The sequence below is a fragment of the Cricetulus griseus genome, chromosome 7 (assembly GCF_003668045.3).
Source record: "Cricetulus griseus strain 17A/GY chromosome 7, alternate assembly CriGri-PICRH-1.0, whole genome shotgun sequence".
NCBI classification, from domain to species: Eukaryota; Metazoa; Chordata; class Mammalia; order Rodentia; family Cricetidae; genus Cricetulus; species Cricetulus griseus.
The window spans coordinates 23,148,587-23,175,922 of NC_048600.1; the positions used below are offsets into that span (position 1 = coordinate 23,148,587).

Below are 27,336 nucleotides of genomic sequence, written 5' to 3' on the forward strand. Positions count from 1 at the left end.
AAACAGGGTCTCTCTGTCACTGTCAGGAAGCCATGTCTAGAGTGTTCCAAGAATGGGAGGAGAACTGAGAGGATCAAATCCTGCAGAAGGGACAAAAGGCCTCTATGTCCTAAGCTTTTTAATTTATATTAATCATTGAACTGTTAATGTCTACATTTGAACATTTATCAGGCTGTTCCATAAGGATGGTGTTATGGATAGTAAATATTGTCCAAAATTCAACAATTCTTAGGCATAGTAATATGTTCAAATAAATATTTTCTGTGATACATCTGGTGCTTAAAAATATACCATGGCATTTTTATTATGTATCTTTTTCTCCTTCATAGTATGTTACACAAGGGATGTTGTCTGTGTAAGCAGGATGAGTCCTTGGTCTCTGAATGTGTTACAAATTATCAGGCAATTGAGGAGCAGGCAAGGCTGTTCCTGGCATATCATTATACCTGAGAGCAATGTGATTATGCAGATGCACAGCAATTACAAAGCAGGAACTCGTTACCTCCTGGCGTCATTATGTGAGAGTGGCAGTGCACTTAATAATGACTTATCAAGTGCTGTGTGGGTCTGTTTCTTGCTTAGAAGGGCAGCACTTTGCCTGACTACTTCATCAAACATGCTAACTGGTTATTAGAAATCAGCCTTGGAAGTACTGTCAAAGTTGCCCAACATTTTATGAGTTAAGCCAGTGCCATTGGGAAGTTAGTAGGATAACAGAAATGCTGTTCTTGGCCGTAGGGTATTGCTTTTCTATTCCCTAAAGTCTTCCTGGTTTTCCCACGAAGTTCCTTTCTCCACTAGTCCTTTTCCTTCCTCTGGCTGATTTTGACCTGCAGCACCACCTTGATAGGCAGGTGCAAGTACGGCAGTGTCATGTAGAGGGTGTCATCCCTCAGTCCAGATCGCTGGACCAGTTCCTGTGTGGGCCATGTGTGTCTTTAAACTAGACATCTGTGTGTCTTTGAACTAGGATCCCCTTCTGTGGAGCCTAGTTTCCTCAACCATAAGGAGAGAATAGTGCAATTTAAGTGATTAAGTGGTAAACACCTAATTTGTTCCGTAACTTATGGTCCCTGTATCTGGGAGCTGGTCCTCCTAAGCACCCACACTTGAGTTCTCCATCTCCTTCTTTCCTATTGTCCCATTCATTCCCATTACTAGTTTTAAACAAGACATTGCTTTTGCCTGGCTGCAAGAACATAGTCCCTCCCACCCAGCAGTCACTGGTTCTCTTGCTTTTTGAATCTTCTGTGGCATGCTCTACTTCACATTAACAAGCTGATCATTGCAGACACAGTGATGCTTTGTCTCAGGGCTTCTCTAGGCAGGTTAGTGGACCCTGTTGAGGACAGTAACTCTGTGAATGTGAGGCCCAGTAGTGAGGGTGTAGGGTCTGAAAAAGATTACCTTTCAAGATACAGAGCTACTGCCCAGAGCCACCTACTGTTAGCCTTGAGCTTGTGTCTTTTTTTTTTCTTTTTTTATTAAATTATTAATATTTTCACATATACTTTCCCTCTCCCTCTCCCTCCTCCACCCCCATTCCTTCTCCCCCACCTCCAACCTACCCCCCACCCCATCCACCCGCCACTCCCCAGGCAGGGTAGGGCCCCCAACCAGGGTTCCACCAAGTCCACCAAATCTTCCTGTGCTGGGCCTAGGCCCCTCCCCATGTGTTCAGAGACAGAGCGAATCCCTTCAAGTGGGATAGGCTCTCGAAGTCCCTCCCACCCACCAGGGCAAAATGCCAGTCCACCTCCCTCTGGAGTCATTCATGATTTCTAGTTTCCTTGGGGTAGAGGATTATAGGCTGGTAAACCTTTGCTCTATGTCTAAAAATCCCAGGAGTGCAGGGGCCTCCCCATTGGCATCCATGATCAGGGGGCTGGATTAGTCCTGTACTGTCCTCCCAAAGAGCATCTGGGGTCGATATGCTTTCCCTTTTTCAGGCCAACTGTTTCTGTGGGTTTCTCCAACCAGGTACAGACCCCTTCGTTCTTCATTCCTCCCTCTCTTCAACTGAGTTCCAGATTTCAGCTCAGTGTATTTCTGTGGATGTCTGTCTCTGCTCTCATCAGCCACTGGATGAGGACTCTAGAATAGCATAGAGAGTATTCATCAATCTCATTCTAGGGGAAGGGTTTCTAGGCCAACTTCTCCTCCACTGCCCAGACTGTCAGATCGTGTCATCCTTATAGGTCTCTGGAGATCTTCCTAGTTCCAGATCTCTTCTCGGACCTATAGTGACTCCCTCTGATATGGTATCTCTCATCCTGCTCTCTCTCCTCTATTCTTCCCCCAACTCAATATATCTGCTCCTCCATTTCTTCTCCTCTACTCTTCATCTTGTGCTCTTATTGTGGCAGCACCCACTTCCCTACCCTCATGCTCTCAATTAGCTCGGGAGTTCATGCCATTTCCCATTCCTGGGGTCCATTTATCCCTTAGAGTCATTCATGATTTCTAGTTTCCTTGGGGTAGAGGATTATAGGCTGGTAAACCTTTGCTCTATGTCTAAAAATCATATATGAGTGAGTACATACCATGTTTGTCTTTTTGTGATTGGGTTACCTCACTCAGGATGGTTTCTTCTAGTTCCATCCATTTGCCTGCGAATTTCAAGATTCCATTGCTTTTTTCTGCTGAGTAGTACTCCATTGTATAAATGTACCACATTTTCTCTTTCCATTCTTCAGTTGAGGGGCATCTAGGTTGTTTCCAGGTTCTGGCTATTACAAACAATGCTGCTATGAACATGGTTGAACATATGTCCTTGTTGTATGGACAAGCAGTATTTGGGTATATACCCAAGAGAGGAATGGCTGGATCTTGAGGTAGATTGATTCCCATTTTTCTGAGCAACCGCCATACTGATTTCCAAAGTGGTCTTACAAGTTCACACTCCCACCAGCAATGGAGGAGTGTTCCTTCTTCTCCACAACCTCTCCAGCATAGGTTGTCATTGGTATTTTTGATTTTAGCCATTCTGACAGGTGTGAGGTGGTATCTCAGAGTTGTTTTGAGTTGCATTTCTCTGATGGCCAAGGATTTTGAACACTTTCTTAAGTGTCTTTCAGCCATTTCAGATTCCTCTGTTGAAAAATCTCTGTTTAGTTCTGCACCCCACTTTTTAATTTCATTGTATGGTGTTTTGGTGGCTAGCTTCTTGAGCTCCTTGTATATTTTGGAAATCAGACCTCTGTCAGATGTGGGGCTGGTGAAGATTTTTTCCCATTCTGTGGGTGGTCGTTTTGTCTTACTGACTGTGTCCTTTGCCTTACAGAAGCTTCTCAGTTTAAGCTTGTGTCTTAATCCTCCCCGTCATTGTCTTCTTGCAGGTGTGTGTGTGTGGGGGGACGACAGGGACGTCGTTGTCCTTACCTGTAGGGTTGTGAAGCTTAAAGTCAGAACTGTGAGGCCTGTATAACCCTGTGGCTTGTTGTTTACTATTGTCATCATTCCTGTTATTGCTGTTTTTGTTAATTCTTATTTTTCACCTCCAAGTTTTAGGGAAAGGATCATTTTTACATACCAGAGACTATTTCTAGATGGTGAATTAGCACTGTATTTATTCATTAAATGTTAATATTTTTGTGACTTTGTATACCAAGCAGTTTTAGGTACTAGACACGATAGAAACCTTGTAGAGTTAATACCCTGATAGGGACTGTCTCTCTTCTCCCTCCCCTATCATAAACACCCAAAATATCGGGTGCAGTGAATAAAGGAAAAACTCAATACAGCCGGGGAAGACTGTGTATGTGGAAAAAAAAAATCCCTCCTTTGAAGAGGGATGAAGGAAGACCATTCATTCAATCTCAAGGGGGCTATGGGATGAATGTGAGTGCTTGATGTTTGTAGCTAAAGGAAGGCCACATAGTGGGTCATGGTGAGCCAAGGAGAGCTAAGTAAGGTTGGGAACAGGCATTAGCATGTCAGATTTGTTCTCCATCTCTATTATTACAGGTTCTGTGCTTTGTTCTGTCTCTCTAGTCCTTGGGGTAATGGCCCAGGTGCCTTTTCTTGGCTGGTACACAGCACCATACTGTCTTGTTGGTGGTGAGTTAGACACACACAGGCAAACGCCCCGTTTTTAAGGACTTTGAGTGACTGCACTGTTTTTTAGTGGATTTCTTTTGGGGAGGTTTCCTTCCATCTTAGGTAGAGATAGATGTGCAAGAGTAAGCTGTACCTGTGGGGAGTGAATCTCTAACAAATGCAGTTGCTTTGTTCTGAACAGAACAACAGACCCAGTATGTATGCCTGAGGGTTGCTGTTGCCCACACAGTGAGGCTTTGTGTCCACCTGTCATATTGTGACAGTCCTGAATACTGACCTGGTTTCCTAGTCTCACCCTAGAGGGCCCCTGGACAGGAGAGGAGTAAGTGGTGGAGTGGCTAGTAGATAGAGAAGGAACAATTTAGTTCATACAAGGTTCCCAACATTTAAAGTAACTTAGTTACTTTATACAGTGGTATATAGATCATTGAAAGTCAAACAGAAATGCAGACCCAGCACAAACCTGTACCTGAGGTGCAATGTTGTGTGTAGACACCCAGATCACAGATCTCACAGAGTTTAAAATTGATCTTTGTTCACCTCAAGGTACTAGAGAAGTTGACCAGGGCTGTGGTTTGCACTTTGCATAAAAATAAGTCTACTAGCCCCAAGAGAAATAAAAAACTAATTTCAACCATTGCCAAAATAGAGGCATTTTGCAATTTTCATTTCTGTGTTGTTTCTTTAAAGTTTAAATCTTCCACAGTTTTGTATATGTGTACCATGAATTATATTCTTGTTCTCCATTCCTGTGCTTCCCTCTTCCTAACCAGTACATTTCCTTTTTCCTTGCTTTTTGTGCTGAGCATGTTTTGTGCAGGTAGCCACTGCTGCTTTTTGTTCATAGTTTCAGTGACCTTGTCATGTGCAGTTGCAAGAAATTCAGTCTTTCTGCCCGCTTTTGCAGTGGTTCCTGGGTCTTGGAGGAGGTGATAAGGATGTCCTGTTTAGGGCTAAACATTAATGTCATGTGATTCTTATGGTCCATTCACACAGCAATTATGAAATAAATAAAATTTTAAATCGATATAATAAAAACAGTCCATTTGGGCCAATGTATGTCCTATGCCAGGTAAAGCCCCATTGCTGTGCCTGTTTGTCAAAGTTGTTCTTTTGGCCTTTACTCATACAAGCCTGGCCAGGCCCCTGACACTTCCCTTGTTTAAAATGTTCCTGATACAGTTTTTTAACACTCCAAGTAAGTTTTCTTCCTTTCCAAATTACTTATGCAATTTTGCAAAAAATGCTATGAAATTAGAGATTTATACAGAGTTTCTGTCATATAGGGAGTGTTTGTAAAAGTGTCTATTACTGTTGATTTTGAAAATAGTCTACATTTACCAAATTCATCTATGACCACTATGGTACATCTGAGCAATTACTCTTCAAGTCAGTGTGAATATCAGTTATTGCCATGAGAATAGTGATGATATAGGACGTGATGACTGTTTAATAGATGATGCCAGTTACTGTAATTGTGCTATGGTAGTACTGGCAATATTGTTAAAGATGCGCATAGTCTGAAATTGTATAAACCTGTCAAAATTGACTTTTCATTGTCAAATTGTTGCTTTGGGAAGGAAACAAAACTTATTCATCGGCTTCAGTATTACCACTGTATTTATATAATAAAATATTTGATAAGGAAGCTCACCAATTATCATTGTTACAAAAAATAGAATCTCAGATACTCACTATCAACTCTTTCAGCAACTGTCTACTTAGGTAATCTAGGAAAGTTAAAGTCAACTTACCCATGCTTTACCTGGGGCATTCTTGTGCTAGATACCTTTGTTTGATCCCTTTCTTGGTTGTGGCTATGATTAAGAGGGTAGATGTGTCATTTCATAGTTGCCAGTGCTGAGGCCACCCATCCATTGGAGTCTCTCATTGGCATTCATGGATCTTCATGCTTTGGAGATTAGTTTCTGTGGGCAATTCCCAGTCATTGTGCCTCACAAAATTCTCACATTGCTTTATTATAGAGTATTAACAAAGCCATCTCTGGAAGGTCCAACTTGGGACCAACTCCTACCTCTTTCCAGTTAGGTTAGTTTTGTTTGAGCTTTGCCGTCTTTCAGAGAATAAGAACAAGATCTTCTATAGAGAGTACTTATCAAGGCCAAGAGATGTCATGGAGCCAAAGTACTGCCTCGTTGCCTGTAAGTTTCATGTCACCCTGCCCCCATTCCCTCTGTGTGCTCCCTCTAATTCCCCCAGCAGCCTTCTTTTGTCTCCTTCATTCTCATTCCACCTTCCTCTTCTCTTGTATGTATTCTTTTTAGTCAGCTAATGGAATTGTATTACCTCTCAGCCTCAGATTAAATAAAGAAAAATGTATTTAGATAAATGTATTTTCTTGTACAAAGAAAGTCCCTTCAGTGCATGCTGTTTTGAATCAATTTTGAGTTATTGACAACTTGAAGGCATTACAGAACATCTTAATCACAGGATTAGTCATAATAATTTTACTCCTTTTACACTAAGTACAACTAGTGCCAACACCATCCAGTAGTTAGCCTCTGGAAGATAAATAGGTAACACACAGATTAGAAGCTGCTTTATAGCTAACCTTCAGTCCAGAAAAAAAGCACTTAAATCATTTTTAAAGATAATTATTAGTTAGATTAAAGAAAAGTATACAATGGTTTCATAGTATTTTTTTTTCTTTTGAATGGGGTCCTTTGGAATTGTTTTCTAAGCAAAGATTTAATTTCTTGTTCCAAAGAGAAGATAACAGATTGTTCCACTAGAAGTTATTAAAATGGGCTATTGATTACTGGTATCTACAAAAATCTTAGCACATTGTAATTTACTGGGGAGAGATGCTTGGGTTTTTATCATGTGTCACTAAAGGTATCCTAGGCTCTATCTTGACAAGATAATTAGATGAAATTGTACATGAGACAAACTGAATTGTCAGCACAGAATTGTGAGTGGATGAGGAGACAGTCATGTTGAGAAGGACAGGATTCAGAATTAAGTCAAACAGGAGCTAAGTAAATTGCTATGGAATCCTTGTCCATTCTATAGACTGGTTTACCTTGAACAGTGTTTATTGCAGTGTTAGGAGTGAAGTGTGACAGGACCACTCTTAAGATATTGCTGCTAGAAGAGAGAACTGTTAAAGACGGATTCCTATTTGTGAAACGGTGTTAGTCTGAGTGTGTGGCCTTCGTGACACATAGTCACTCTATGAGGTAGTGAGCAAACATACTCTGAGGCTAGATGGGTCAGGATGGCAGTTTTTCATTTATGTGTTGATAATTAAGCAGCTGCAAGTTACTAGTGTAGGGATCATAATGAGTACAAAGCTCTTCCCTCCCACTTCCTCTGTACCTCTTCTCTTTGCACATCTGTCTATGTAGATCTTAGTGGGGTTACCAGTTTGTGGATCATCTTAGTGGGGTTACACAGTTTGTGGATCATCTTAGTGGGGTTACACAGTTTGTGGATCATCTTAGTGGGGTTACACAGTTTGTGGATCATATTAATGGGGTTACCAGTTTGTGGATCATTTTAGAGGGGTTACATGGCTTGTGGATCATCTTAGTGGGGTTACGAAGTTAACAATTTTCTTCCTCACTGCATCATTCTCAGACCCCATTTTTTAAAGTACAAAGAAATATAAGTTTTCTGTCACTTTCCTATACAACCATATACACAGTATTCCCCAAGTGTTTTCTCCGATGCCTCAAGAGTCCTGCAAACACCATTTCTCTTAGTGTGGTGGGCTACACAAAGGACCCTCACAATAGAGAATAGAGACTCACACAGTCTAGAGCCCTGAGATTGTATGAAGCATGAGTTGGCTGTCTAGGGAAAAACAGAAAATCAGATAAAGCCCTTTCCTCTCTGCAGTTAGATAAGACTCAGACAAGCCAATCCAGAAAAGAAATACCATGGACTCATGGACTTTTTTTCTTTTCTTTTCTTTTCTTTTCTTTTCTTTTCTTTTCTTTCCTTTCCTTTCCTTTCCTTTCCTTTTCTATTTTTTTTGCCTCAGCAGAGTAACCTTAAATAACTTCTATTTATGTTAGAATTTGAGTTCATATGAAGAGATAGTTAAATTATTATGACAATATTAAGATATATCTTTTATTCAAGAAGCAGTCCTATAGATAGTATTGAAAGCATTGTTTCATTCCTTTTTAAATCTTCCTTGAACATGCATAAAGTTGATGTTTGTTGAATATTAATTCAATACTCTTAGATATAAGATGACATGCCTAAATGGTGGGATTTTATTCTTTTTACTTTTAAAATTTGCATTTTTATTTACTTGCTTATTTTGTGTGTATTCCTGCACACGTGTGTGGAGATCGTAAATGTTTTAGAATGTCCTATCTTGTTTCATAACCTAATTGGCAAGACTAGGCAGACCTGGAACTACAGGTATGCCTGTTTCTTGGGTCTGCCGTGGTTCTGCCTGTGCTGACATGTGAAAGTCACATAGTAGGAGGGCAGACCTCTACTTCTTGTTTGTCTCACTTTGTATATACTGCATAGGTCTTATGTCTAATTAGAAGAGACTTATTAGAAGTATCATCTCTGGACCAGCAAGATGACTCAGTGGGAAAAATCACTCTACAGAAGGGCGATGGTCTGAATTTCATCCTAGGACCCAGGGTGGAAGGAAAGAAGCAACTCCCTAAAGCAGTCCTCTGGCCTCCATGTTCTTCTGGGTGGGCTCCCTCCCTCTCCCTCTCCCTCTCCCTCTCCCTCTCCCTCTCCCAGTCTCCCTCTCCCTGTCTCCCTCTCCCCGTCTCCCTCTCCCCGTCTCCCTCTCCCCGTCTCCCTCTCCCTGTCTCCCTCTCCCTGTGTCTCCCTGTCCCTGTCTCCCTGTCCCTGTCTCCCTGTCCCTGTGTCCCTGTCCCTGTCCCTGTCCCTGTCCCTGTCCCTGTCCCTGTCCCTGTCTCCCTCCCTCCCCTCCCACACACACACACACACACACACACACACACACACACACACACACACACACACACACACACACATACACACAATCAGCATTACTTTGAGGGTTTAAAGATCGTGTTTACTAAAAGAACAACATCATAACATAGACTGTTTGGTTCTTGATTTCAGTTTGTCCACAGGAGAAATTGAAAAGCGAGCTCAAATGCTTGGTCTCTTTGACACTTTGAAGACAGATCCTGAGTCCTTTCATAAACACATGGTCAAGTATATCTATCCCACCATTGCGGGTCTGGATCACGAAAGACTGCTGTATTATTTCACTCTCTTGGAAAGCTGCGGCTGTGCGGACTTTGAGACAGCTCCTATTAAGCCAGAAACCCACATTCGCCTACTGAAGAAATTTAAAGTTGTTGCATCAGGTAGGACCCTTAAGTTCCTGCTGGTCCCTCCCTTCTAAATGAAACCTAGGGATTAGTTTCTGCCAGCTGTGTTCATATATCATCACTGACATAGTGAAACCACAGATTTGTGGAGAAGATTGACTTTAGTTAGCATCAACCAGTTCCTTTATCCTACAGTGGGAACATTCAGCATCAGGAAAAGACAGAAATCTCCTGAAATTCCCTCAGAGACTTCAGGTGGATCTGCTGCAGACAGCCTTCTTTTGTCATATTTGGTATTTTAAAATGACATGATTAGGCCACTAGTCTTAGACGGTTTGGCTGAATTTCACTTTGGTAAAACCCATGTATTGAAAAATTTCAGGGCACTTGTGGGGTTGGAGAGGTAGGTCAGCAGTTATGAGCACTTGCTGCTCTTGCTGAAATTCTGCATTAGGCAGTCCACAGTTTCCTATAACTTCAGTTCCAGGAGATCCGACACCCTCTTCTGGCTTCCATGCTTACCTAGTGGTACACAGATGTGGATGCAGGCACTCACACATACACATAAAGGAAATAAAATCTTAAACATGTATTTGTATATTTATCTCTAATCTGAAATATATACATTTTTGCACATGTATATATAAAATAAAATATTCATGGGACATGTAAAAGAAGAACTTTGGCACCTTGAAGCATTTGAGAAATGTTTAGAGTGGTATCCTTGTGTTTAGAACTAGGAAATTAAATGTGTTAACTACCCCTAAATCTCTACAGTGCTTCATACTTTGTGCGGCACTTTGGTCTATATTCATCTTCTGTTCATGGCAACTGTGAGAATGTCCTTTAGGTTATCAGTTGTTCTGATAGCTGCCTTCAAGTCATTGGTGACAAATGGGCAATCTTGTAACTGTACTGATAGAAGACAGATAGAGGGGGCATGAGCTGCAGAGGCAAGGAGACAGTATGGAGAAGGACACCAGAGTTGCATAAGTGGAGTGATGTGTGATTGCACAGTGTAGGTCCAGGCTTGGATTAGAACTAGGTTTCTGATCTTCTCATGAAAACCCAAAGCTCATAGTATAAATTGCTGCCTTTTCAGTCAGCTGCCCACAGGGCTCTGTGTGTTTGAGGTACCTGTGCGTTTCCATTCGAGTCAGCCACTGACTTCTTTTCTCTTCTCCCAAATAGGTCTTAATTATAAGAAGTTGACAGATGAAAGCAGGGATGCGCTGGGAGCATTGGAGCCAGTGCTCACAAGTCAAAATATCTTATCTATTTCCAAACTTGCTCCCAGAATTCCTGAGAAGGATGGGCGGATGCTTTCCCCCAGCTCTCTATACACCGTCTGGTTGCAGAAATTGTTCTGGATTGGAGATCCCCAGCTCATCAAGCAGGTTCCACAATCCTCCACAGAGTGGCTGCATGCCTATGATGTCTGCCTGAAGTACTTTGATCGCCTGTGTCCAGATGACCTCATCACTGTTCTGGATGCAATTACCTTTTCTCCAAAAGCTGTGTCCAAGGTAATTAAAAAATTAGTTCAAGGTAGATTGAGAGTACTTTGGGAAAAATAAAAATTGTGCTTACATTCTACAGATTTGATTTGATTTTCTTCCTTGAAGTAGAAAAAAAAAATACATTTGACTTCTCTTTTTTGCTTAACTTAATTGCTTTCTCCAATTACATATAAAGAAACAATAAAAATCAGAGGTACCTACTCTAATTTGCACATACATTTTGACCTGTTATGCCATAGTTATCATAGCATCATCTTTTTTTTTATGTAAAGTGTAAGGGAGCCCTGTTGTTTATCCTTGATGTCATTTTACTCAGAACCTAGGCTGACACCTCTCAGGACTTTGGTTGAGCCCTTAGGACTTTCTACATGAATATGAATGATGCAGAGTAGCACATGTTGATAGGAGGTCTCTGGCAGTGCATGCCGTAGTTCCCAGTGTCCGTGTTTTGATCTAAGACCCTCAGCCCCATTCTGAGACTGCTCTCCACACCTCATCAATAGCTACCTGAAATCAAAGTTAAATAGTAGGGTCCTCTTTCCTTTTTTCCCTCTGATCCAGATAATCCTGCTCAGCAAATGTTTTGTACTTACTGCTTGGACCCTGGCATTATGCCTTGTAGAATAATCTCATCTTCTGCCTCCAGAATCACTGTTTCCCTACTTTTACCTACAGCTGACATTGCCTTTTTCTTACTCAAAGACAGCAAGTACCTCATCTGCATACCCAGAATGATTTTTTTATTTGAATTAGAAACAAGATTGTTTTGCATGACAAATCCAGTTCCCTTGTCCCTCCTGTCCTCCCCTACCACCCCCCCCCAACTAAAACCCTACCTATCACATATCCTTTCTGCTTCCCCTGGATGGTGAGGCTTTCCAAAGGGTGTCATCAGAGTCTATCGTATCCTTTGGGATAGGGCCTACGCCCACCCCTCTGTGTCTTGGCTCAGGGAGTATCCCTCTCTGTGGAATGGGCTCCCAAAGTCCACACCTGTGCTAGGGATAAGTACTGATCTACTATAGGAGGTACCATAGATTTCCGAGGTTTCCTCACTAAAACCCATGTTCCTGGGGTCTGGATTAGTCCCATGCTGGTATCCCAGCTATCAGTCTGGGAAGCAAGAGTTCCCCGATGCTCAGGTCATCTGTGGGTTTCACCAGCCTGGTCTGGACCCCTTTGCACTTCACTCATCCTTCTCTGCATCGGGATTCCACTTCAGTTCAGTGATAAGTTGTGGGTGTCTGCTTCTACTTCAACCAGCTGCTGCATGAGGGCTATTGGGTGGCATATAAGTCAGTCATCAATCTCATTATCAGGGGAGGGCATTTAAGGTAGCCTCTCCTCTGTTGCTTACATTGTTAGCTGGTGTCATCTTAGTAGATCTCTATACATTTCCCTAGTGCCTGATTTCTTTGTAAACCTAAAATGTCTCCCTCTATAATGTATCTCCATTCTTGTTATCTTCTATTCTTCCCCTGACTCAACCTTACTGCTCCCTCATGTCCTCTGCATCCCTCTTCTTCTCTCCTTCTTATTCTCCTAGCTCCCTCCCTCGCCTCTTCCTGTGCTCTCAATTTGTTCAGGGGATCTTGAACCTTTCCCCTTCTCCAGGGGACCATGAATATCTCTCTTAGGGTCCTCCTTGTTTACTAGCTTCTCTGGCAGTGTGGATTGTAGGCTGGATTCCTTTACTCTATGTCTGAAATCCACATATGAGTGAGTACATACCATGTTTGTCTTTTTGTGATTGGGTTACCTCGATCAGAATGGTTTCTTCTAGTTCTGTTTTCCTGCAGATTTCAAGAATCCATTGTTTGTTTTTTTTTTTGTTTTTGTCCCCCCCCCCCCCCCCCGTTGAGTAGTACTCCATTGTGTAAATGTACTGCATTTTCTCTATCCATTCTTCAGCTGAGGGGCATCTAGGCTGCTTCCAGTTTCTGGCTATTACAAATAGTGCTGCTATGAACATCTTTGTACAGATGTCCTTGTTGTATGACTGTGCTTCTTTTGGGTGTAGGCCTAATAGTGGAATTGCTGGATCTTGTGGTAGACTGATTCCCATTTTCTTGAGGAGTCACCATACAGATTTCCAAAGTGGCTGTAGAAGTTGGTACTCCCACCAGCAGTGGAGAACTTTTCCCCTTCTCCACATCCTCTCCAGCATAAATTGTCATTGTTGATTTTGAATTTGGTCATTCTGACAGGAGTAAGATAGTATCTCAGAGTTGTTTTGATTTGCATTTCTCTGATGGCTAAGGATGTTGAATACTTTCTTGTGTGTCTTTCAGCATTTTTGATTCCTCTATTGAGAACTGTCTATTTAGTTCTGTATCCCACTTTTTAATTGGATTGTTTGGTGTTTTTGGGACTAGCTTCTTGAGTTCTTTGTATATTTTGGAGATCAGCCCTCTGTCAGATGTGGAGTTGGTGAATATCTTTTCCCAGTCTGTGGGCTGCTGTTTTTTCTTGCTGAGTGTGTCCTTTGCCTTACAGAAGCTTCTCAGTTTCAGTAGGTCCCATTTATCAATTGTTGATCTCAGTGTCTGTGCTACTGGTGTCTGTGCTACTGGTTCAGGAAGTGGTCTCCTGTACCAATTAATTCAAAGGTATTTCCTACTTTGTCTCCTAATAGGTTCAGTGTGGCTGGATTTATGTTGAGGTCTTTGATCCGTTTTGACTTAAGTTTTGTGCATTGCGATAGACTTGGATCTATCTGTAGTCTTCTACATATCCATATCCAGTTATGCAAGCACCATTTGTTGAAGATGTTCTCTTTGTTCCAGCGTATATATTTGGATTGTTTGTCAAGAATCAGGTGTTTGTAGGTGTGTGGGTTAATATCAGGGTTTTCAACTCTATTCCATTTGTTTACCTGTCTATTTTTAATGCCAATACCAAGCTGTTTTCAGGACTATAACTCTGTAATAGAGCTGGAAGTCAGGGATGGTGATGCCTCTAGAAGTTCCTCTATTTTACAGGGTTGTTTTGGCTATCCTGGGTCTTTTGTTTCTCCAAATAAATTGTGTTTCCTTAGAGACTCAAACTTCTTACAGTCTAGATCTTTAACGTTTTTGGTTAGTGTTACCCCAAGGTATTTTATGTTGTTTGTGGCAATTGTAAATGGTGATGTTTCTCTGATTTCTTTCTCCTCCAATGTGTCATTGGTATATAGTAGGGCTACAGATTTTTTTGAGTTAATCTTGTGTCCTGCTAATTTGCTGAAGGTGTTTATCAGCTGTGGGAGTTCCCTGGTAGAGTTTTTCGTGTCACTTATGTAGAGTACTATATAATCTGCAAATAGTGAGAGTTTGACTTCTTCCTTTCTGATTTGTATTCCCTTGATTTCCTTTTGTTGTCTTATTGCTCTAGCTAGAACTTCAAGGACAATATTGAAGAGGTATGGAGAGAGTGGACAGCATTGTCTTGTCCCCAATTTTAGAGGAATTGCATTGAGTTTCTCACATTTAATTTGATGTTGGCTGTCAGCTTGCTGAATATTGCTTTTATTATGTTGAGGTATGTTCCTATTATCCCCGATTTCTCCAAGACCTTTATCATGAAGGGCTGTTGGATTTTGTTAAAGGCTTTTGCGGCCTCTGGTGAGATGATCATGGTTTTTTTTTCCCTCAGTCTCTTCTTATGGTGGATTAAGTTGATGGATTTTCGTATGTTGAACCATCCTTGCATCCCTGGGATGAAGCCTACCTGATCATGATGGATGATTTCTCTGATGTGTTCTTGGATTCGATTTGCCAGTATTTTATTGAGAATTTTTGCATCAATGTTCATGAGGGATATTGGTCTGTAGTATTCTTTCTTAGTTTTGTCTTTGTGTGGCTTGGGTATCAAAGTTATTGAAGCCTCATAAAAAGAGTTTGGCAAGGACCCTTCTGCTTCTATTGTGTAAAATACTTTGAGGAGAATTGGTATTAGCTGTTCCTTGAATTTCTGGTAGAATTCTGCACTGAAGCCATTTGGCCCTGCACTTTTTTTGGTTGGGAGACTTCTGATGACTGCTTCAATTTCATTAGGGGTTATAGGTATATTTAAGTGGCTTATCTGTTCTTGATATAATTTTGGTAAGTGAAATCTGTCCAGAAAATTGTTCATTTGCTTTAGATTTTCGAATTTTGAGAAATATAGGGTGTATTGTTCCTAGTCTCCCGTGGTGTCATATTGACTTTTCTGTTGTTGGATGTGCTTTTACATTGTCCTCTTCTCATCCTTTCTTCTGGTGGGTGTAGCAGGAGTCTCTTCCTCTCCTGGTGGATAGGGGACCAAGATTACTTTTTGGTAGATGCAAACAGTTCCAATACTCTGATGTCTGTCCTCTTCTTGTGGACGAAGGTGGCCCTGTTACTGTGGTCTTGGCAGTGTCTGGGTGTGTTGGATCCTGCCGCTGAGTTGGGATCTGCCAACTCAACCTGCCAGGGGTGAGCAGACCCCTGGTGTCTGATGTTTCCAAGCAGGGCTGCAAAAGCACAACTGTAAACAGCGCCTGGCCTACCTGGGCCGGTGGATGGAGGCAGACTGGAATGATTTCTTGTAGGTAATATTATTCTGCTATTACAGGATTGTTGCAAAGCCTTGTAAAACATTCATCTAGCATTTGGCACAGGTGAATTCTAGATTTTAGCCACTCCCTGGACTCTAAGTTGTAGATAACAAAGAATCTTTTCAGTTTTGATTAATCTAATCCAGCTAATTTGAATAACTTGAATTGGATTTTTAGCCACTGCTTTAAAATGGGGATAATCATTGCTTTCAGAAGGAAATAAAGATAATTTTAAAGGGAAGCTAGCAAGATGTATTTACGAAGAGCCTACATTTGGGATCACGGTAACCTTGCATGTCACCTGTCTGCTGTGAGGAACCATTAGACTTTTGCCTCCTCCAGAGAAGGCTAAGGATGAATAATCTTTGAGGAAGATAATATTTATCTAGGTAGGGTTTTTATTGCTGTGAAGAGACCCCCACAATCATGACAACTCATAAATAAAAACATTTAATTGGGGTAGTTTACAGTTTCTTAGGTTCAGCCCATTGTTGTCATGGAGAAACATGGTGTGCAGGCAGGCATTGTGCTGGAGAAACAGGCTGAATGTTTTACATCTTTGCCTGTAGGCAACAGAAGTAAACTGAAACATACACTGGGCATAACTTGAACATATAAGACCTCAAAGCCCACCATAGAGACACACTTCCTCCAACAAGGCCACATCTCCTTATAGTGCCACACTTATAGGCCAAGCATTAAACACATGAGTCTGTGGGGGCCATTCTTTTTCAAACCACCACAGTGTCTGTTACATTGATTTTAGAGGCAAAGTAAAGCTGGTAATGAGGAGCCACATTTTGACCTGAAGGAAGCTACATGTGTCATTTTGTAGCCATTATACTTTACTACTTGTAGGAGTGCATAGGGACAGGTCAGTGGAACCACAGATCCTGGATTCCCTCTAGAAACCAAGGGGTACGTGGACCAAAGAGCAATACAGAGCTGCCTGCCATGGGCCGTGGCCATATCATGAGCTGAAACCTGAGCACTCTTGAAGGAGTCAACAAGAACCAAGCAAGAAGACAGAAGAACCTTCCTTCCAGCATAGTCTCCTGGCCCACCCTCAGGGTGCAGGATGTTTTAAATAGTTTATGTGAGGCTAGGAATGGTTCACTGTGGTGTGTGGTAACTGAGAGCATGCATGTAGAGGTCTGACCTGTCAAGGGTCCTGGACCTTCTTCAGCTATGGTGTGTGCTAAGTGAGTGGCTTTATGTGGTGGAGTTGATTGTGTGCGTGTAATTTTATGACGGAAAAAAAACAGATGTCTGACTCAGTGTAGATTCAGTCAATTACTGTGTTATCCCCTTAACTTAGGTGGTGTAATTCAGGTGCAGCATTTCTTTTTCATGGACTGTTCTTGAGAGTGAGTTTTCTAGTACATCAGGAAAATTATAAAAGTAAAATAATTACCTTTAAAATTCTGAATCTTTAGTCTAGGTATAAAATTTCTCCCTATTTTATTAGTTGTTTAGATTTTCATTTTCTGGTTAGAGCAGATATTTACTATATTTAGAAAACAATGCATATTTGAAACCATGCAGTAGAGAGGCGGAGGGGGGGAAAGACACACACACACACACACACACACACACACACACACACACACACACACAGAGAGAGAGAGAAGAGAGAGAGAGAAAGAGAGAGAGAGAGAGAGACAGAAAGAGAGAGAGAGAGAGAGAGAGAGAGAGAGAGAGAGAGAGAGAGAGAGAGAGAAGAGACACAAGCCCCACATGTTAGAGAACACATTTGGAAGATGGAATACAGCTAGATTTGTTCAAATTTTCAAAACACCAGCTGTTTCCACAGCTTGTACATGATGCTGAAAATGTAAAGTGAGTGTGTGTTATTCATACACATTGTGCAGTTTTCAGGAGTGTGCCCACATTTAATTGAGAACGAAATCTTTAGAAAGAATGTGTAAGCTTTTCTAGAGTGCCTAGCATAACCGTCAGCAATTGTTCCCATACAAAAATTCAGACAGGATTTTCCTGATGTCAGCATCAGGAGCTGAGTCTACATCGAGCATGCCAGTAGCACCTTTCCATACTTGTCTTGACAGTTGTTTAATTAATGTCGGCATTAGCAGAATTCTCAGATGTTCTGAGGAAAGCATTCACCAAATAGCATTATGTCAGTGGCTAAACTTTTCTGATGTTTGAGGTATGGATATGCAGAGGGGACAAGGATAAAAAGGTGCATCTGCTTCAACCTGAATTACTGAGTTGGTTGGAGTGGCCCTTACCTTGTTAGTTTCAGCCATTGAAGAGTCTTGTCTCAGGTACAGACAAGTGTGAGTGGGTGACACTGTTCCCGGGGAAACGTGAGCAAGCATCTACTCACCCCAGAAAAGGAACCACCACCAACAGGTATGGCTGTCACCAAAGCCTGACTTGGTAAACCAATTGGTTTATTAGGGTTCCTTACAGAAGTGTGGGTGAGCGGGCAGTTACATGAATGGGATTGAAGGGTCATTTATGGGTGAGAGGTCACTTACAAGAGCAGGAATGATTCAAATGTGGCTGCATCACAAAAACAAACAAACAAACAAACAAAAAAAAACGCACACTGAAGCCTGGGCAACAGCTCCCCACACCTGGAAGTGAGGAGTTCAGAGCCACACAAGTGGTAGTAGCTGAACAGCAGCAGAGGGCTATCCTGACTGCAGTACATAAAGACAAGTCAGCCTTACACAGATACGAGGTTAGGTGATGTAGTAGCCATTGCTTCAAACAGTATTGTGATACTACACTCACAATGTTAATATTAGCTGCTTGGAAGAATCTAAAGAAAATGTAATTGCATTAGACATTTGGAAATATTGGTACGCTGGATTATGAAGACCCTTTACATGTTGTGACATTGTTTTTTTGGTGTCAGGAGGCTAAAGTCGATAGTGTGAGCCCCAGTCTTTAATCAGATAAGTCTTTTTTTTTTTTTCCATATAATGTCAAGCTAAGAGCCATGGATGCAAGTTTCATTTTTTAAAATTGTTTTTCAAACTTTATCACCCAAAACAAATATTGTTCACTGTTTTCTTTGAAGTGGCAGGCTTTTTCAGTTTGAAGAAAATATCTATCAGATACTCAACTCTGAATAGATCTGTAGTTTGTCAGTTGCTCTTTCAAGAAAAAAAAATGTTGCTCACAAAGCTCAGACTCTGTCAGCTCCCAGTGCAGTCACATGATTGCACAAATTCAGTGTCCTGATCACACTTGTCTGCACAGGGAAGTGCACACAGCTCACTACTTCACATGGAGTATTGACAGATACAGACGGTGATTCTTTAATAAAATGAAGTGTTTCTGTTCTGCCATCTAGAACATTCTTAGGTGGAATGTCAGAGTACAGTGTGGTGACTTTTGTTGTAGTCAGCTTCACCCACAATTGCATTTACATTTTGAGTACAATGTCAACACATTGGAAATAGGTAAATAATATGTTCCTGTCATAGAAGCAATATTTATTTTTAAGGCTCTTTGAAGTAATTAAGGATTCCTTATAGTTTACATACCACATTTTGAAATTGTTTTTGGGCTCCTGAGAGTTTGTGGACTTCACTAAAAGTCATCATCTCTAACCAGTATAACTGTCACAGTTCTGTTTTGATGCTTGCATGAAAGATACTTTCAGATGTCCAAGACTTGAGTATTATTTTTATGCACAAATGTATGTTGGCACATGAGTTGATGTGCACCACATGAGTGCAGGACCATAAATGTATAAAAATAGTTTAGTCAAAACTTCAGCATTGTTATTAGTAGAAATGTAGAGGGGAATGTGGTTTACTTCTCCTGTCAACCCTCTTCCTCCTGAACTAGCTAGATGTTCACCCAACCCTGTCAGACACAGAGGCAGGCCTGCACCTCATACATTCTCATGAGAAGCGCTACCGCATTTCTAGTTACAGGCTCCAGAGAGGCATATCCTGGGTAGTGCTTACAGTAGATCTAGCATGTGATACCTGCAGAGTTTAAAATGTAATGTAAGTACAGTTGCCCTGTGTATTACCATCCCAACATGTGGCCAGTGTAAGATATTAAGGGGACTGTGCATTCACTTTTTAACTAAGTTTGTAAAGGTGCATATATACTTACAAGTCCACTCAGACACAAGTTCCTCACAAGTCATGCTCTGGAGCCTAAGTGTGGCCCTGAACCATACATGACTGCCAACAAATGACACAAGTAATGGAAGAGTATTTTGTCGCAACAGCCGGTAAGCCTCCAGAGGGAAGGGCAGGGCTAGGTGTACACATCAGTGTCTTTCCCCCATGTCACCTGCCAGATATTACTGCTCTCCTGAGAAGTGGGAGAGAAAAGAGTGAAGCAGCATTTGCTTTCTTTGGACCCTTAAGGGAAATTTCTGGTTTATAAGCCAAAGAAGAAACTGAATAAAGAGAAAGCTCTTTCCCTCACATTTCCAGTGGAATGTCAAATTGACACTAAATGAGGCCTTAGAGCTCATCTGTCCTATGTGATGTACAAGTAATGGCTACCGTTTATTGCCCACTTACTGTATACCAGGCACTGGCTTAACAGTTTCCCTTATCACCAGTAAACACCACAAATATTATAATCTCTATTGGGAAGTCAGCTCAAGGTCAGAGGTTAGATTATTTCTTCAAAGTCAGAAGTAAGTTGGTAGCTAAGCCGCAGTTCCTATTCTGGCCTTATTTCTTCTACTGCAGATAGAGGACTTCAACGGATAACCAGCTTTCCCTTAGAAAGGAGCCTACAATTTTAGAGGCGATCTATTCATTTTTCAGATGTGTCATAGAGTCCACATCTGCCTGTTGAGTTTGTTTTTTCTATACCATAGCAATAGTGCCACCTCCTCCTCCTCATGTGGCAGCTCTCTACTAAAGTAGAAAACCATCCCCCAGGAATCCCCATCATACGTGTTCCAATTCGCATCACATTCTTGGTTCACTTTATTTTATATTCCCTCTGAAAATATGCTTATTGTCTTAATATACAAATCTGTAGTCTGTATACCATTATAGGTTTGGTGTAAGGCAAAGTGACACTGCTTTCCAGAGGCCCCAGGGGATTTCGTCTTTGCCTGTTCCAGTGTCTGATGGCTGCTCTCATTCATTTACTCAGTCTTTTTCCTTTTTTTTTTTTTTTTTTTTTTTTTTTTTGAGACAGGGTTTCTCCATGTAGCTTTGGAGCCTATCCTGGCACTTGCTCTGGAGACCAGGCTGGCCTAGAACTCACAGAGATCCACCTGCCTCTGCCTCCTGAGTGCTGGGATTTAAAGGCGTGCACCACCAACACCTGGCTGTCTTTTTCCATCTTTAGAGACAGGAACCACTTCCCTCTGGTGCCTGTGCTATGCATCTTCTCTCTGTTCAAAGCAAATTGAGTTTCCATTTTGAGGGCTGAGTACTTAGACTGATTCTCGACAATCTCCTGTCTGGGAGCCCATGCATTCCCATAATTCTTGGTTCCAGTGAACAAGGATAGGGACATTGGGGGATACATAATTACAAACCCCCAGCTCTACATAAAATAAGGTTTTTATAGAAGTTATAGGCCCAGGAAAGCTTTGTAAAAGTATTAAAATGGAGGACAAAATGGTAAAAAACCTTAAAAAATTGCCAAGTTGAAATGTGCTTTCATATCTAATACATTTGTTTTCTTAGTAAATAAAATATGGTTTGGGATACTTTTTTAATTTCAAGCCAGATAATCTAGAATATTAGACATTACTTTGATATCTTCCAATATTTGTAATTTCTTAAATAGAAATATAAATTGCCTTAAAATTGCTAAGTTCTGAAGCTAATATCAGTACGTAGAAGATTGCATGCTGATAGCTGCTCCTTTATATTAACCCCGAACCCAGATGTGGAGTGTAGTAAAGTGTTTTCCAGGGCTCTAAATCTGCTAAGTGCTAATCTGTGGGCTTTTGTTAATCTTTAAATAATGCTCGTTGCTCATTGACCTCTGGTTTTGTTTGAGTCTCCTGATTTCTGAATGAAAGTGTCATTCCAAATACTTGGAGGAAATTGGTTGAAGGACCTCTTCATTGCCATTCTTCTCAATACTGTAGCAAACGACTGCTGTGCCCCTTGCCTTCTAGCAGCCTTGGTTTATTGTGCATGAATAGCAAATGAAATCTGATTTAATAAGCACAGGTCTGGTAAAAACTGACCATTTCAGAAGTTTTAGCTGTGCCAGCGGTCTACTGCTCTAACCTAACCTTCATCTAGTTTCTGTATTATAGTCCTAGACATTGTTGCCCCATTCTTACTGAATGCCTATGCTTTTGTGGAACGGACTGTCTTCTGTTATTGAAGGGGAGAATTTTGCTCTACAAGCATATTCTATCTAGACAAAAATGCAGACAACTGTCAGCTTAGGAGGTAAAAAGAGAAAAGCAAATCTAAGCAGGAATTCTTTCCCAGCATGACTGTTGAGACCACAGAATAGATAGGAGCAAGAATTCTTGAGGAATAGAGAATTCAGGCTTTAAGGTATGTTATAATACAAGAGCACTGGTGTGTGTGTGTGTGTGTGTGTGTGTGTGTGAACATGTATGTGAACACATGCCATGGTGTATGTGTGTAGATCAGATAACAACTAGGTTGTTCTTGGTTGGTTCTTTCTCCATTCTCTGGGTTCCAGCATCAAAGTTAAGGCAGTGCTACCTGGCAGTGAGTGCCCTCACCCGTCAATATCATGCTAGTCCAGAATGAAATCCTAAATAAATGCAGACAGCCCTGAGAAAAAGACACTTGCTAAGACTGGAAAGTGGGAGGCTTTGCTAAGTAAGGTTTCACATAGCATTATCTACACTTCAGAAGTTGATTTTGTCTGGTTTATCCTTTCTCTGTTTTTAAAGTAAAGTCATCATCATCATCTTCATCACCATCATCATCATCATCTGTAGGTTATTGGAAAAGTCAGTCTGGTTTTCCATTTGACTAGTCTTTCCTTTTTTCAGTTGTGTACTATTGCTTAGTTCATTAATTCATTGAACAGTATTTAGTAATACTGAGGCTTGACTCTCAGGCTTCATGCATGGGAGGCATGGTCCTGCTACCCCTCAGCTCTATTCCTAACTCTGAATAGTGATCCTCTGCTTATTACTCACTATGTAATTTCTTCTTCTAGAAAGTGGGTTGGACCTGCTCATGTTCTCAAACAGACAGAGTGGAAGTGATAGTAGCGTGAGAGGGATGTTAAAAATCAGGCTTCACAGAGACTGAGCTTCTGTTTGGCTTACTTCAATTGGAGAACCCAGCCGCCAAGTTTGAGCAGCTTACTGAAGAGGGCCCCGGGACTAGGGAACAGGGATGCCAGCAACCATGTGAGGTCAGGTTTCTTCTCTATACCCATCATGTAGGCAGATGGAAGTTAATCTGAGCCATGTTCAGATTCATGACTCATAGAAGCTGTTGTGTAATGTGGATTGTAAGCTCCAAAATTTGATAATTTGTTCCATGCTAGTAGCTTATCTCTCCACTACATATCAGGACTCAGTCTCAATGCTGAACAGAATAGACACAAATCTCTAGCATTAGCAAATGTACTATAGTGGGAGTTAGAAACTAAACTAAAATATAAAATGATTACATTCAGACATGTGAAATGATCATGGATAAAAGTGAGGAATAACTGGGGAAAGATTCAGGCTGCACGGCAACAGGACTTCTGTCATCTAAGAGGTCCAAAGAAGACCTCACAGTGAGAGAGCCATTTGAGCAAAGGCTTTGGTGAAGTAAGGCCTGGGACAGGATTTGTGGAACACAGAGATGATGGGATTTGCAGTGGGTTCTCTGGCAGGAAGCATGCTGGGATTGTCTGAGGGAACAGAGGCCAGTATACCAATGTGAAGTGAAAGAGTATGGGGACATGAGGTGAAGTCAAAAAAGGGTAAAATGGTATCAGCTTAAATGGAAGCTTGAAAGAATGAGAAGCCACTGAAGGGTGGTGATCCATGCTGATTTTTTTAACAGCATCTCTTGGCCTCCATGTGGGAGGGGTTATAGCAGGTACCACCAGAAGCAAGTAACCATTTAGGAGGCTACTGCAGTTATCTTAGTGGGGAACACGGCAAGGCCATTTGTGGTGCTTTAACTGCAGAGCATACAGAACCCTATGCATTGCTGTCTTTCATATATGTGTATGCCCGTGTTAGTTTAATGTATAAACTAAGCATAGTAATGTATCAACAGGAACTAATAATGAAGTAGAACAATTAAAACTTCTGTAATAAAAGATATTTAATACTTGCGAATTCTTATGGAACTTTGTATTTACTATTTTCAGACATGGTTGACCACATGTAGTTAAAACCCTAGAAAGGGAAACCCTGTCTAAAGAGGAACTACTGTGAAGATGAGGTCTGTTTGGGTTAGAGTAGGAGCAATGAAAATAGTGAGGAGTGGTCAGTTTCGATTGAGCAGATGAAGAGATTTGCTGATGGATTCAATGTGGGATGTGAGGGGTGAGGTTACTAATCCAGTGTCTGCCTGAGCAGCTATATAGAGGAGGCCTGCTGCTTACTAAAACTATCTTCTACCTCAACTATCTCCCTGACAAGGCCCATTTCTGTGCTTACTTCTAGAACCGTTTGTTCATTAAAACATGTTAGAATTTTTCCCTTTCCATCCAGGCTTTTCTTGATTATGAAATATATGAAATATGCATGTACATTATATATATATGTATATATATATACATATACATATACATATACATACATACACACACACATATATATATATACATATATATATATGTCACACACACACACACACACACACACACACACACACACACACACCATATTTCCCAAGAGGACCCATTTTGTTTGCGTGTTCCTTGATGCAGAGTCATGAAGGACAGAGCCCTTGTGACTAATTGCTTCCTAGGTCCTAAGACTCAACCTCTGGATGATGGACTTTTAATGCATACCCTCTCACCCGTGGGCACACTGGGAAAGATTCTTCTAGACAGGTGGCCTATTTGTTACATGCTGCTCCTGCATTCTTCAAAGGGGATTATGGGTGTTCTATTCATTTTGAGTGTTGTGATCTTGATATAGATGACAGGTGAAAACGGCCCTTGTCAGCATGCACAGAGCCTGGTCTATACCAGATAGGGTCCCAGAGCTGAAAGGAGAAGTGGACACACATGCCCCTGTCCCTAACACAGAATCCAGCTCCAATTGATAAGTGCCTGCAAATGAAAATTTAGTTTTCTCTAAGGAACTCTCACTGGGAAAACAAGCTACTCATAAAGGTAGGCTGCATACCTAGCAGGAGATGCTCAATGTGTTGAAAACAAACTCTTTGGCATCTTTGAGGGTTCCTTGTCTTGTAATGTTGTGTCAGAGCTTTTCTGTTCATTCTTTTTTTTTAATTTTGATTTTATTTATATATTTTTCTCTTTTTTATCCTACAGGTTCTGTGCATGTGTATTAAGGTTTTCAGTTTAGTATTTTAGTGGGATTCCTGAGTGTAAAAATGAGTGGACACTGCATCTCCATTTGTTTTGTGTGTCTTTTCTTGTGCTCCTGTCCTTCTGGTTGTTTCTTTTATCCTAATTGGGTATGTCAGTTTTGTTTCATCTTGTTATATTTTGTTTTACTATTATCCCTTAGGAGCCTGTTTGTTTTCTAATGAGAGATCCAGATAAGAGAGGAGATGGGGAGGAACTGGGAGGAATAGAGGGAATAGAAATTATGCTCAGGATACATTATGTCCAAAAAAAAATCTATTTTCAGTAAAAGGCTAAAAGAAAAAAAAAATGAGCTGGCCTCTTGAGTCTGTGAGTATAACAACAAGGAGCAACTGCCCTAGCCTTCCAGACTATAACAGTAGAGATAACTGTTTTCTTCCCCTTCCTTCTTCAGGGACAGGTGCTGCAAGACCAGGGAGAGAATGTTGTGGGGACTCCCTGTAAATAATAGCACCATAACAGGCAGGAGAGAAGTCCACAACAGTTAGGTAACTGGTAGATGCAACATGCTAGGATTCGGCCCATGCCTGCCTCAAAGCTTTGCATTTCATTCCTTGTGTTTGCTGATTTGGCTGCAAAAGTACATCTGGGTTGATCATAATTACCAGCCTGACTAGCAAGCTGAAAACTCACTCTCTGCTTTTGCATGGGAAAATTATTTCAAATTGACTAAGGTGATAATTGAGTTAGAAATTGAAAATTGGTCAGCGATCATTTGCACCACACAGTCATGAATGACAATGCTTTCTACCCGAGGAGATGGTCTGGAGGGATGCCAAGCTGGTGGTCCTCTTCATTAATAAGCCAGGAAGGAACCACATCCCCCTTCCCATGAAGCTTAGCAGCTTTAAATTCATAATGGTGTAAATCCTTGAAAGGACAGAGGAATAAATAAACCTCAGAATAATATGCAGCCAATATTAAAACATATTTAACATGAAAAGGAGCAGTGGGGGATGAGAGGTCTGGAAATAACTCCCTCCACAATCATGCCTTTCCTTGGCAGGCTTCATCATTCTGCACAACTTACCATTCAGCCTTAAATCTTCAGAGGCATGCTTCTCACTGCCCCATTCTTTGTTCATCCTCCAGGCTCCTTCCCTGCCATTTAACTACCTTTCAAACTTACAGCTAGATCTATCTCCCAATTGCTGTTTGTGAATATGTCCCCCAGCCTGGGCAGTGAAGGAATTTGTAATAAGAAGCCATGCTTTGTCCTTCCAGATAATTGCAGCTGCTTTATCAAGTTATGAGCAAGAGTCCTCAGAAGGGCAGCTCTGGGGGTGTCACTTGTTCTTACTTATTTGGTCGTCATGGGTAGTACTTCATAGATGAAGGTGTTAAGTGAAAGAAGAGCTTGGCCTCAGGAAAGTGGAAGCACTTAATACTTGAGTTGGCTGAGAGAATCCAGGAAGGGCACCATTGTAGAAGAGGGCGCTCCCAAGTCTGTGTGTATGTGTGTGCTTGTCCTGAGCCCCACTGCAGGACAGACTTGAAGAGAAGGCATATTTCAGACAGATCCAGCAAGAAATAAAAGTACTTTCAGTTGACTACAGATACGTAGACACAGATAGGTACAGTGTAGGTGGAATCAGAAGGCATGAAGCTAGAGAGATGAGGAGCCTGGTTCAAAGGTTTGGACTTCATCCTGGAAATGATTCATTAGACCTGAGTTTTAGGAAGATAACTGCTGGATTTTCAACATAGAAATAACACAGTGCTGACTGAAGAAATGAACAGATGGCAGTGACCTGGAGACCAGGACATCCTCAGTGTGAAGGCCGTCACAGCATTGATGGGAAGTCGGGAGGGCTCTGCATCTGTGGTTGTTGTTCTGGTACAGCCATATGCCTGCTTACATGGCCTTATGTTGTATTTCTAGAAACTACCCTTTGGGAGCTTACTGTCTAGCCAACACTGTTAGCTGAATCACTCAGCAAAGTTCCTTAATCATAGTGTAGCCATTTCATGTCCACTTCAACTCATGGGTTTTCCATGCCATATTTATGTGGAAAAGCCTAAAGGATCAGTGCGCTTGGATGGATACATTGTCATGAGGACAGAGTAAATCAGTTGAAATCTGTATGGACCCGGGAATGCCTAGTACATTTCACACTTAACACCACAGCCCTCAGTCTGGTGAATTGAACTGACTTGATAGGCCTTGAGATACACCATAGTTCTCAATAGCATGGTCATTTCAGAGTAGCCAACCTTAATTCTCATCCAGGTTCAACCTTGGAAAAGTTCCTCTGCTGATATAGCTTCTCCCCTGTATGTAAGGGGGCCTTACATATCAATTTTAGAATGATTTTAGATACAAGTAAATTTCCAATTTAAATGACCCTTTAGCTGATGAGAAAATTTCCAGCCCATGTGACTCAGATATGAGGCTCACTACATGGTTGGCTATCTCAGT

The 27,336-nt window shown here is 41.3% G+C and overlaps 1 protein-coding gene across 8 annotated transcripts in view; it reads left to right on the forward strand.

The window, feature by feature from the left end:
• Positions 1–27,336, forward strand: part of Nbas (NBAS subunit of NRZ tethering complex) — a 275,006-nt gene that overhangs the window by 182,353 nt on the left and 65,317 nt on the right. For all 8 annotated transcript variants that reach the window (XR_003486979.2, XR_004770656.1, XM_027424647.2 and 5 more), the window contains 2 exons: positions 9,148–9,398; positions 10,554–10,888. Coding sequence is in view for 6 of the 8 variants with exons in the window: in XM_027424647.2 (XP_027280448.1) it covers positions 9,148–9,398; positions 10,554–10,888 (586 nt within the window). In the remaining 2 variants the exon portion in view is untranslated. The remainder of the gene's footprint in view (positions 1–9,147; positions 9,399–10,553; positions 10,889–27,336) is intronic.